Raw genomic sequence first — 13,095 nt, forward strand, 5'->3', positions numbered from 1 at the left:
TCTCTACTATTTATTTCATTCCCCTTACATGTTTTTCCTCTACCTGCAAAATTTTTGTAAGGTGTCCTTGAGACTCTTGAAAGGCGCCCATAAATAAAATGTATTATTATTATTATTAATGGACCCTTCAGCGGAATTGAATATTCACTTTCCATCATCACCTCCATTGTTGACTTTATGATTAAAAAATGGTGATTGAAGTAGCTGACAATGGTTGGATCTGGTAGACTCTCATGAGGAACATTTGTGGCGATGTCTTGGGTCTGCAAGCTGCCTAATCATCTTGCTATGTGTGAACTTGGAGTGGTTTCTCCTTGATGCCCCAGTCTTGCTTCACTGTATTCCTCAATGACACGTGTGTTCTTTTTTAAAATGTAGACATGATTGACTTATCCAAGAATGACAATTGACTTTGGGATTGCAGATGTCTGAGCTCCACTCCGGCACACTCATTGATAAAATACCTGAATTACACAATCAATTAGAGGATTTTAGGTTCTGTATAATATAAAGTTGCTTTTTAGGGCTCTGGTTAAAGTGCAGGGAAATAAAAACTTCAAAAAGTAGATGGGATTGAGAGGGCTTAATGGAATTTTACTGCACTTGCTTAACCATCGCTGCTGAGCTCAAAGCAGTCATTTAAGTGCAATGTAAGTGCAGATCGTGTGACATTCTGCCAGGAGTAGAAGGAAGCGACAGTGTGTTAGTCTTTGAAATTAATTTATTTAATTATCTGAAGAGTGCAATAATTCAGTGGTAGAGTTTTATTGCTTAAAAATTGTGCAATATATTTCAAAAAATCACCATTAGCCTGCCTTTTAGAAAGAAGCAGTGATATATTCATGTGAAGAACTGAGGCTATTGGCACTAGTTGCCATCTTGATTGAGAACAGACCGAGTAGATCCAGCATTCAGGGATTTATTTTATTTGATGAGTCATTAGATTGAATAAACAAGGGGGAAAAAATTGCAATGGTTGTTTCAAGCAAGGTAACCAGTATAAAAGTATTTCCTAATTCTCCCCAAGACCATGGTGGCTTTCTTAAAATGTTGCTGTCCTTGTGAGAGAGTTCTAGAGTTTTGACCTTGTAGTAATGAAGTGTTGGCGACATAGATTTGTGTAGGAAGGAACTGCAGATGCTGGTTTACACCAAAGATAGATACAAAATGCTGGAGTAACTCAGCGGGACAGGCAGCATCTCTGGAGAAAAGGAATAGGTGATGTTTCGGGTCGGGTCGGGTCGCGACCTGACCCGCTGAGTTACTCCAGCATTTTGTGATTATATTTCAGGTCAGAATGGTGTGTAACTTGGAGAGACTGCATGAAGTAGAGACTTGTTCCTGCTGAGCTTGCCCTTCTGGGAGTTGTGAATCTGACAGAAGGGGTCAAAATATCATAGCGATTAACCAATTTGAGTATTGTAGGTGTTACACATGACACCCACTGAGCACAGGTACTGCAGCAAATGTTCAGGTTTGGACATGTTATACCCTGTCAGATCAATGCAGTTGTATTTATGTGTGTCATGTGAATGATGGCCTGCATGTGGGTGTCAGGATAGTGTTGGTGAACTTGTAACAAGTGGTGTTTTAGTTTAGTTTATTGCCATGTGTACCGAGGTATAGCGAAATGCTTTTGTTCCGTTCTAACCAGCCAGCAGAAAGACAATACATGATTCCAATCGAGCCATCCACAGTGTACAGGTATATGATAAAGGGAATAAACGGAATAATGTTTAGTAAAGTACGATCAAATATAGTCCAAGGGTCTCCAATGAGGTAGATGATAGCTCAGGACCACTCTCTAGTTGTTGGTAGGATGGTTCAGTTGCCTGATAACAGCTGGGAAGAAACAGTTCCTGAATCTGAAGGTGTGCATGTTCACACTTTGATACCTTTTGCTGATGGGAGAGCGGAGAAGAGGGAGTGGTCAGGGTGCGACTCGTCCTTGATTATGTCGGTGGCCTTGTCGAGGCAGCGTGAGGTGTAAAAGTGTTGAATGAGATTTTTGCGTTTACCAGTATTTCTCTTTAAAAAGCGTAATGTGTTGATGCTCTGAGAATATTTTTAATATTGCTTGAATTTCCTTTCATTCCACTCTACATTGGTAGGTTGTTTACAGGATACTGTCAAAATATCAATAGAAATTATCATTTTTGTTTGCTGCGCATCTACTTTGCAGTTTATGCAGAATGTTCAGTAGACCGTGGACATGGCATGCACTGCTGTGCTTGTCAGTACAGGACCGCCAATGCTGAAGATTTCTAGAGAAAAGCTGACCTGGAAAGGATTGTTAAAACGCTTGATAATTTGATGGAGCAGATGATCAGAAGATCAGAAGAGTTAATTACGTGGAAGGGATGAACTAAAGGTGTAGACACAGATAACGGAAGTTGAGAGCAGAATGAATACTTCATTGATTAAGACTTTGACTGCTGTGTGCTTGCTGAGACGATTCTCATTCTAAGCAGCATGTTATTTATTGCTTAATAACTGAACTTTAACCACTCTCATCAGCATCGGTGCTGGAGCAAGGTTTATGGTGTGAGATTCTTATTTTTTTAAATTCCTGCAGCCTATATCCCTATCTCACATTACGTTAATCCTCCCCCGATTAATAAGTGCTCAAAGCATTGAACTTTAGGTTGAATATTGTCGAGAACAGTCCTCACTACAGCTATACGCATTGAAGCATGTTGTGATGGTAAACTTTGTACATGATCCTACTCAGCATTGATAATATTCAACATTTAAATTGATCCATTTGAAGCCTTACTTAGTCATGATTAGGACATTGAGGGAAGTTAGTGTAGAAATAGCCGGGGCTATGACAGAAATATTTCAAATGTCATTAGAAACGGGAATAGTCCCCGAGGATTGGCGTACTGCGCATGTTGTTCCATTGTTTAAAAAGGGTTCTAAGAGTAAACCTAGCAATTATAGACCTGTTAGTTTGACTTCAGTGGTGGGCAAATTAATGGAAAAGATACTTAGAGATAATATATATAAGCATCTGGATAAACCGGGTCTGATTAGGAACAGTCAACATGGATTTGTGCCTGGAAGGTCATGTTTGACTAATCTTCTTGAATTTTTTGAAGAGGTTACTAGGGAAATTGACGAGGGTAAAGCAGTGGATGTTGTCTATATGGACTTTAGTAAGGCCTTTGACAAGGTTCCTCATGGAAGGTTGGTTAAGAAGGTTAAACTGTTGGGTATAAATGCAGGAATAGCAAGATGGATTCAGCAGTGGCTGAATGGGAGAAGCCAGAGGGTAATGGTGGATGGCTGTTTGTCTGGTTGGAGGCAGGTGACTAGTGGGGTGCCTCAGGGATCTGTGTTGGGCCCTTTGTTGTTTGTCATGTACATCAATGATCTGGATGAAGGGGTGGTAAATTGGATTAGTAAGTATGCAGATGATACCAAGATAGGGGGTGTTGTGGATAATGAAGAGGATTTCCAAGGTCTACAGAGTGATTTAGGCCATTTGGAAAAATGGGCTGAAAGATGGCAGATGGAGTTTAATGCTGATAAATGTGAGGTGTTACACTTTGGCAGGACAAATCAAAATAGGACGTACATGATAAATGGTAGGGAATTGAAGAATACAGTTGAACAGAGGGATCTGGGAATAACCGTGCATAGTTCCTTGAAGGTGGAATCTCATATAGATAGGGTGGTAAAGAAAGCTTTTGGTATGCTAGCCTTTATAAATCAGAACATTGAGTATAGAAGCTGGGATTTAATGTTAAAATTGTACAAGGCATTGGTGAGACCAAATCTGGAGTATGGTGTACAATTTTGGTCGCCCAATTATAGGAAGGATGTCAACAAAATAGAGAGAGTACAGAGGAGATTTACTAGAATGTTGCCTGGGTTTCAACAACTAAGTTACAGAGATAGGTTGAATAAGTTAGGTCTTTATTCTCTGGAGCGCAGAAGGTTAAGGGGGGACTTGATAGAGGTCTTTAAAATGATGAGAGGGATAGACAGAGTTGATGTGATCAAGCTTTTCCCTTTGAGAATAGGGAAGATTCAAACAAGAGGACATGACTTCAGAATTAAGGGACAGAAGTTTAGGGGTAACATGAGGGGGAACTTCTTTACTCAGAGAGTGGTAGCTGTGTGGAATGAGCTTCCAGTGGAAGTGGTGGCGGCAGGTTCGTTGGTATCATTTAAAAATAAATTGGATAGGCATATGGATGAGAAGGGAAAAGGAGGGTTATGGTATGAGTGCAGGCAGGTGGGACTAAGGGAAAAAAGTTGTTCGGCACGGACTTGTAGGGCCGAGATGGCCTGTTTCCGTGCTGTAATTGTTATATGGTTATATGGTTATGATCTTAGTATTTCATTGCAAAGACATAATCTTCTGATTACGGCTAAACTACCTTTCATACTTTTTTCCCTTTCTCGTCTTGATAGCCCAGGAGCCAAAGACCAGCTGCTTTGGCATCTTCCAGTCTCCCTCTTAAGTATTCAACGAGTAAAGGTGGGGGATGTAACACTGGGCTATTCTGCATATTCTTTACTTGGGATTGATCATTAATACAATTGCAGATTTGTAACACATAGAATTATTTTTAAATGTTTAAATAGTTTTTGTTTGTGTTTAAAAAAAAATGTATCTTGGTCTGAGTCCATGCGCTTATAATGGATTTTTCTCATTTGCAGCCCGTTGAGAGAGAGAAGAATTTTCAGACTGATAAAGATGCCAGTCAGATATTCAAGGGACATCGGTAATTGATTGTTCATTAACTATTTAAATCAGACTTTTGGCGTGTTGTTGATCGAGACGGGTGCTGTGAACAAGCTCCAATAAAACCACTGTTGGGGAGCTTCAGTTGGTTAAGTAAAGGGAATTTCACCCCGTTTCACTGATTACAAGGCAGAATGAATATTTTTTTCCAATAGACTGCCTCCCCAATACTATTTCTAAATGAATTTAAATTTTACGACATTTCTCTGTCTTTCTTTCTTTCTTTCTTTTAAAATCTTTTTATTGGGTTTTTTTTCCAATAGACTGCACCGCCATTCAATATGATCATGGCTGATCATCCAACTCAGTATCCTGTACCTGCCTTCTCTCCATACCCCCTGATACCTTTAGCCACAAGGGCCACATCTAACTCCCTCTTAAATATAGCCAATAAACTGGCCTCAACTATCTTCTGTGGCAGAGAATTCCACAGATTCATCACTCTCTGTGTGAAAAATGTTTTTCTCATCTCGGCCCTAAAAGATTTCCCCCTTACCCCTTGTTCTGGACTTCCCCAACATCGGGAACAATCTTCCTGCATCTAGCCTGTCCAACCCCTTAAGAATAATATATATTATCTTCTAAATTCTAGTGAGTACAAGCCGAGTCTTTCCAGTCTTTCTTCATATGAAAGTCCTATAACCTAATATGAGACCAGTGTCAAAATACACATTGAATATAGGCAAACTTATAAATGTAAAAAAAACACAAAGATAAAAAGACAAAAAGAAAAGGGAAAAAGGGAAAAACAAAACCCCCCTAAATTAAGGGGGGGGAAAATAAATAAATTAATAATAATAACGACACTTCTCAGTTATACATGAACATACTTATACATGAAAATCATCAAACTGAAGGCAAATAATAAATTACCTGAACAATGTTATCATCTTGCACTCTATTGCGTGCATTAGTGTCACTGCATTCTGTTGGTCACCATCTATAATCAGCCCATTGGTAACGCTTCTAAATTATGATTCTTTCACATAGAAGTTCAGCAGCAATTTCAGCTTAATTGCTCTTTATGTACACATTTCTGCAGCAAAGTCAAACATTTTTAAAAAAAACACAGTCAAAAGCCTTTAACACTTCCCCAGTATCTGACACAGCTTGTGATGAGTCTTGGCAAGCTAAATAGACAGATGCTGGTATTTACAGTAGGTGCCCTGGCAGAAAATTATTTTGAAATTTCATTCAACCTTTGAAATTGCATGCTAATTGTTGGCTGCATGAGACAGACTTTATAAATATGCAGTGGTTGAGACGGGCTCACAACTTTTGACGCATTTGCACTTTTTTCAGTGATAAAGATCCAACTCTCTTATTCAAACCCACTGACTCCCACAACTATCTCGACTACACTTCTTCCCACCCTGCTTCCTGCAAAGACTCTATCCCCTACTCCCAATACCTCTGTCTATGCCCAAGATGAGGTGTTCCATGCTAGAACATCCAAGATGCCCTCATTCTTTAGGTAACGGGGGCACCTCTCTCGCATCATAGATGAGGCCCTCACTCGTGTCTCCTCGGTACCCCGCAGCTACACCCTTGCTCCGCCTCCTCCTAGTCGCAACAGAGGCAGAGTCCCCCTAGTCCTTACCTTCCAACCTATCAGCCATACAATGCATAATCCTCTGAAATTTCCACCATTTCCAACGGATCCCACCACTAGCCACATTTTCCCATCTCCACCCGTTTCCGCCTTCCGCAGAGACGTTCCCTCCGCAACTGGCTGGTTAACTCGTCTCTTCCCACCCAAACCACCCCCTCCCCCGGTACTTCCCCTGCAACCGCAGGAGATGCAACATTGACCTGTCACTATAACCTCCTCCCTCGACTCTGTTCAGGGACCCGACAGTCCTTCCAGGTTTGGCAGAGGTTCACTTGCACCTCCTCCAACCTCATCTACTGTATCCGTTGTTCAAGATGTGGACTCTTATACATCGGTGAGACCAAACGCAGACTGGACGATCGTTTCGCGGAAGTCCTTGGCTCAGCCCACCTGAACCAACCTGATCTCCCGGTTGCTGGACACTTTAATTCTCCTTCCCATTCCAACACAGATCTTTCTGTCCTAGGTCGGCTCCATTGACAGAGTGAGGCTAAACGCAAATTGGAGGAACAGCATATCATATTTCACTTGGGCAGCGTGGTATGAATATTGATATCTCTCACGTCAGGTAGCCCCGACATTCCCTCTCTCTCTATCCCTCCCCCACCCAAGTCGCTTTAGCTTCTCATTTTCACCCCACAAACAGCTAACAATGGCCTGTTTCATTTATCATCGTTACTTTTTTGCACTTTACTTTTTCATATAGTGCTTGGGTATTAATTTCTCTCACTTCAAGTAGCCCGACATTTTCATTTCCTTTCCCTCGCCACCCTCTCCCTCGGGGGTAGTTTTTGTTGCGTTTCGGATAGTATTATGGCCTAATTCTCTCTTTGCTCTCTCCGGTCAATCGCTCTTTCTCTCTCATTCAAGGTTTCAAGGCTCTTTCGCTTCTTGCTCGCAAGAGAGGGGGAGAGAGCGAGGAGGCGCGAGAGAGCGCGAGAGAGAGAGAGAGAGAGCGAGAGGGAGAGAGAGAGGAGAGAGAGCCGAGAGAGAGAGCGAGAGAGAGAGCTAGAGCGAGAGGAGAGAGAGAGAGCGAGGAGAGAGAGGACCGAGAGAGAGATAGATATATCTGGTCGAGCGAGAGGAGATAGGGGAGAGGCGAAAGGCGAGATTGAGACTCGAGATATCAGTCTCGAAGAGAGAGCTCTCGTCTCTCTCTCTCTCTTCTCGCTTTCTCTCTTTCTCGTTCTCTTTCTCTCTCTCTCTTCTCTCTTTCTCTCTTTCTCTCTTTCTCTCTCTCTCTCTCTCTCTTTCTCTCTCTCTCTTTCTCCCCCTCTCCCTTTTTCTTTCTCCCCCTCTCCCCCTCTCCCCCCCGCTTCCCCGCTCCTCCTCCCCCCTCCCCCATTCCACAGCACATCTGTCTTCTCTGTTTAATCCCACCCTTTCTTTATCTGCCTCCTTCCTGCAATGAAGCTTTCCTAGCTGGCTTTACCTTCCAGCTTTTAGCTTGCCCAAATCTCTGTTGTGCGTCCCTTGATCTGTATCCCTATTCCGTTGAGCATATCGCCTTATTTAATTGATCACAACTCTTAATTAAAATCTTCGCCCTGCCACCCATCCAAGTATCACTTGAGGTTTCCTGATGAGATTTCTTTGCTATTCTTTGCTATTCTCCATTGCTTTCTGTACTGATTGATTTAAATGGCCCTTCTCAATTCCTTTTCTTCCCTTTCTCCCGGTTAAATGTCTTACTTTTCCCTTTAAATTTCTCCCTACACGAAAAGTTGTAATACTCTAAAGTCGCCCAGATAGTGAGTAAGGTGCGAGTCCAATAAAATTCAATAAGCCTGAAACCCACTTGATTAGGATCCCATCCACAACCCGATAATGTCCTTCACCACAGGGTCACCGTATAGTTGCAGTGCTCACCATCTCCAAAATGTTTAGCAAAGCCATTCTTTGAGCAGATATCAAACCCACAACCTAACCCACCAAGAACAAGTGCCTGAAACACTACCACCTACACCACAACTCAGAAGACTAAGGAATTTTAGCTTGTTTGAACTTACTCATCCCAATCTCTATAGATGCATCATACAAAAGCATGCTATCGGTCATGCATCACCGCTTGGTTTGGCAACCGCTTAGCCGAAGAACGCAAGAAATTGCAGAGAGCTGTAGACACAGGCCAGCCCATCACGCAAACCTGTGGTGGGAAAGCAACCCACTTAATTAAGGACCACTTGCACCACTGCCAAGCCCTCTTCCCCATTTCCTGTCAGGCAGAAGATACAGGAGCTTGAAAGTACATACCACCAGATTCAAGGACAGCTTCTTCCCCACTGTCATCAGACTCTTGTAAGCTAAGGGTGTATTCCAGATCCATCAGTCTACCTCCATGTGGCCTTCACACTCTTACTTTCATCTGAACTTTCTCTGTGACTGTCACTCTATATTGTATTCATGTCTGGGTGATCTACCTGGATGGCATGCAAAGTAAAGTTTGTCACTTTATCTCACAATGACAATAATAAACCAATACCAAAACAATGTTTCCCTTCAAGTCTCTCACCATTCAGACCTGGAAACATATTTCCATTGCTTCATCATTCTCAACATACATTTTTTTTGCCACGGAGGCTTCAGACCTTCAAGAAGATAATTTACTACAACCTTCTCAGAGATGAGCAGGGATATGCATTTAACGCTGGCCAAGGTAGTTGCATCCTTTAGACTTTAGAGATGCAGTGTAAATACAGGCCTTTCGGCCCAACGAGTCCACTCTGACCAGCAATCACCCCGAACACTTGCACTAGGGACAATTTACAGAAGCCAATTAACCTACGAACCTGTACGTCTTTGGAATGTGGGAGGAAACTGGAGCACCCAGAGAAAACCCACGTGGTCACAGGGAGAAGATGCAAACTCTGTACAGACAGCATCTGTAGTCAGGATCGAACCCTGGTCCCTGGCGCTGTAAGGCAGCTGCTCTACCGTTGCGCCACTGTGCCACGCGACACCTGATGAAAATTGTCTGAAGAATATTCCTATTCATTGCCAGAATATCTGCGGCAAAAATTGCAAATGAATGGAGTGGATTGAGGCTTCCAGCAAATCTTTGTGGTTAAATATACTGTGATTATAATTGTAAATGTAACGCCTGACCAACGGAGATCTGGGTCGGGTGGTCAATGCTAATGGAGCCATATCCCAATCAATGTCATGGGTACAGGAGAGAACATGGCAAAAATAATACATGTGGAATTATTGAACTGATTGGGAATTTCTGTCCTCAGGAACCAGGTGACTTGCCTATCGGTCTCCATTGATGGGACCTTGCTGTTATCAGGATCGCACGATGAGACGGTGAGATTATGGGACATTCCAAGCAAGCAGTGCCTCAGGACAGTTAATCACAAAGGTACAACTGAGAATGCTTGTTCATCTAAGGTGTTTAAGCTAATTGTGAGACCTTTTTGAACTTAAACATAGAGGTTCTATTATGTTCCCTTACTCTGCTTACATAATTCCATCATTATCACTTCAGTATCGGAGTAACATTACTGGGTAATTGAATAAACCCAGCCTTGGTATGAAATGCTCCCAGCTAATCGTGCTTTCAATTTTCATTTCATTTCTACAGCATAATTACTTGTTTCAGCAAGAGGCTACAAATTAGTCGTGATCTGATTTTTTTTGGTGTGTTAATCACTTGCAAAAAATATTCTGATAAGCCGTCCGGTGCTTTTTGACTTTCATGCAGTGAGAACATGTAAGGGCAAAAGGTTCAGTTTTGTTCAGTTGCTTCTTTTAAATATGGAGACTCTAGGAAGCATATTTGGAGTTGTGAATAAAATTACAAAATGCTAGAATTACACAGCATACAAGGTAAGAGAAACAATGAATCAGGTCTGAAGAAGTCTCGACCTGAAACGTCACCCATTCCTTCTCTCCAGACACGCTGCTTGTCCCGCTGAGTTACTCCAGCATTTTGTGTCTATCTTCGGTTTAAGCCAGCATCTGCAGTTCCTTCTTACACAATGAATCAGGTTAATTGTTTTCATTGGAACGGATTTATAATGAAAATGGTTTTCTTGTTGGCTTCACAATTTAGAGTCGGGAGAGTCCAAAATCATTTGGACTGTAGAATAACCACTATAGAATGATAAATAGGGTTGATTTTGAAAATTACAATCTCTCAGAGGGACAGGATCAGTTCCTGCTGGATTTCAATTTTCTGCACATCTTCCAACCGGGATTACTTGCTGTTAGACACTGTAATTTCTTAATCCTTTGCATTTCCATGGGATCATTCTGTTTTCAACGGGCAATCAAAAAAATTCACTCTTGATAAACCAGGCACTTTTCCAACAGAGAGGAAACTCACCAGCTAGAAAAATTCAAAAGTACAAACCAAACTTTTCAAAAAAAACGATAGTTTTGACACTGTAGAGCCCAAATAGAAATTGCAGTTTTGGCACCCAGCAGTGAGATGTACAGTTACATTCAATGCCTAGTCTGTGCTACGTTCATTGATCTCAGTTGGAGCACTGAAACGTATCTCTCAGCTAATACAAAACTAGACGGGACTGTGGTGAGTCAAGAAGTTGACCCGCAACCACTCTTTCAGAGACAATTTGATGTGTGCATCGCCTTGCAAATGACACCCACAATACAGAAATTAATCAATAGAAGTTTATTGTTTCTGAATGCGAGTGCATTTCAGCTGACTACTCAGACAGAAACTTGCTGGGAAATGATCCTCACAGTTCCACACCATCATTTATATTCTTGTAAATGTCAGGGTATCTGGGCCTCTGTGCAAACACAGTAGCTAACCCTGAACTTGCTGGTCGCTCTTATCGGCTTCAGTGGTTAGATTAACAGCAAGAATATGTAGTTCACCACCAAGAGAAAGTTATGACCTTTGGATCCGAACCAGACAGGAGACACAAGAGACTGCAGATGCTGGGCCAGTCAAGGCTTGGCTATGATGCAATTTACAGTTCATAGCTACTAAATTTGACTTGTTTTTTGCATGAACCCCAATACTTGGAAGAAAGTGTCAGATAACAGCTGATGCTCACATAACCCATAGCCCTGAAAAGAAAACTGGCAAAAACTGTTACAAAAACCTCTCCACTTGTACTTTTTCAAATTCATGTAAGACTCCCAGAAGTATGATGTTGTATTGATTATTCTTCAACTTTTCGATCACTCTATTTTTTTTAAAATGCGAGATTAAACTTAATTTTGACAAAATGGTGTGCCTCCAGGTGGCATTTCTCTCCCTTTCATGTGTCTTCAGTGATTTTGAAACTGAGAAAATGGGGAATTACAATTTCAGAGATAACAGCAGAAAGTAATGACTGGAGCAATGTAATTTGTTGAATCGGTTAAGTAGTTAGAAATACGATAGCTGAATTATTAAATACATCCCTTCAGGGAATCCTGTTCACAGGTATGATTCTATTCCGTTATTTGACATTTAATGAAGCCTAGAATAGTTGTAGGTTGTATTTTGCAACTGGTTCTGGTCACCAAATAGGGCCTGTCAATCATTTGCACTAGCAAAATTGCACTGTTACCGGTTGTTTAGCTCCTCAAGATTGTTCCGCAATTCTCTCAGATCTTGAGGAAGTCTCAAAGTGCTGGAATAACAGTGGGTCAGGCAGTATCTCTGGAGGACATGGAAACGTGACGTTTCGGGTCAGGACCCTTCTTTAGACTGAAAAAAGGGGTGGGGGGAGGGAGAGCTGGAAAAGAGGAGGGGCAAGACTAATAGAAACATAGAAAATAGGTGCAGGAGTAGGCCATTCGGCCCTTCGAGCCTGCACCGCCATTCAATATGATCATGGCTGATCATCCAACTCAGTATCCTGTACCTGCCTTCTCTCCATACCCCCTGATCCCTTTAACCAAAAGGGCCACATCTAACTCCCTCTTAAATATAGCCAATGAACTGGCCTCAACTACCTTCTGTGGCAGAGAATTCCACAGATTCACCACTCTCTGTGTAAAAAATGATTTTCTCATCTTGGTCCTAAAAGACTTCCCCCTTATCCTTAAACTGTGACCCCTTGTTACAATACAATACGGGTTCATTCGTCACATTGCACATAAAGTGCAAGTGAAATGAATATGTCAGCAGCGATACAGTGAGAAAGAACACACAATACACAATAAAAATTTAACACAAACATCCACCACAGCATTCATCACTGTGGTGGAAGGCACAAAAATTGGCCAGTCCTCCTCCATTTCCCCCCGTGGTCGGGACCAGAGTCCAGAGCTAGTCCATAGTCGGCTCTTCCCCACCGGAGACCGCGGCTTCAGGATGGTGTAGGCCGCAGGCCGGCGGTCAAAGATTTAAAGTCCCCGCCGCGCCGCAGCCAGAAGTACCGCAGACCGCAGGGCCGGCTGTCGAAACTCCCCTCCAGAGGTGATGGTAAGTCCATGCCGGGCCCACGGTAGAAGTTGGCCGCGGGCCGGCGGTGGAAGCTCCTTCTTCCCCCGGGTCCCCCACGAGGGATCCCGGGCTGCAGACGCCGCGCCAGCTGGAGCAGAGCAGATCGCGGCTTCAGGCTGCCGGCTGCCTCGGGCCAGCGAAACGGAGCGCTCCCCTCCGGCGAGCCCCAGCGAGGGCTCACCCGCTCCACGACGAGAGTCCACGCTGCGCCCGCCACTGAAGCCCCAGGCGCGTCTCCAGGAAGGCCGCGCCGATCCTCGTTGTTAGGCCACGGGGGAGGCGACCTGGAAAAAGTCGCCTCTCCATGGAGGAGGCGGC

General features: G+C 42.9%; 1 protein-coding gene across 1 annotated transcript in view; it reads left to right on the plus strand.

The window, feature by feature from the left end:
• wdr18 (WD repeat domain 18) overlaps positions 1–13,095 on the plus strand; it is a 136,361-nt gene that overhangs the window by 77,310 nt on the left and 45,956 nt on the right. The window contains exons 6-7 of the mRNA XM_033047036.1: positions 4,672–4,736; positions 9,605–9,729. Of these exons, the coding sequence (XP_032902927.1) occupies positions 4,672–4,736; positions 9,605–9,729 (190 nt within the window). The remainder of the gene's footprint in view (positions 1–4,671; positions 4,737–9,604; positions 9,730–13,095) is intronic.

Source organism: Amblyraja radiata, chromosome 29 (genome assembly GCF_010909765.2).
Source record: "Amblyraja radiata isolate CabotCenter1 chromosome 29, sAmbRad1.1.pri, whole genome shotgun sequence".
Lineage (NCBI taxonomy): Eukaryota > Metazoa > Chordata > Chondrichthyes > Rajiformes > Rajidae > Amblyraja > Amblyraja radiata.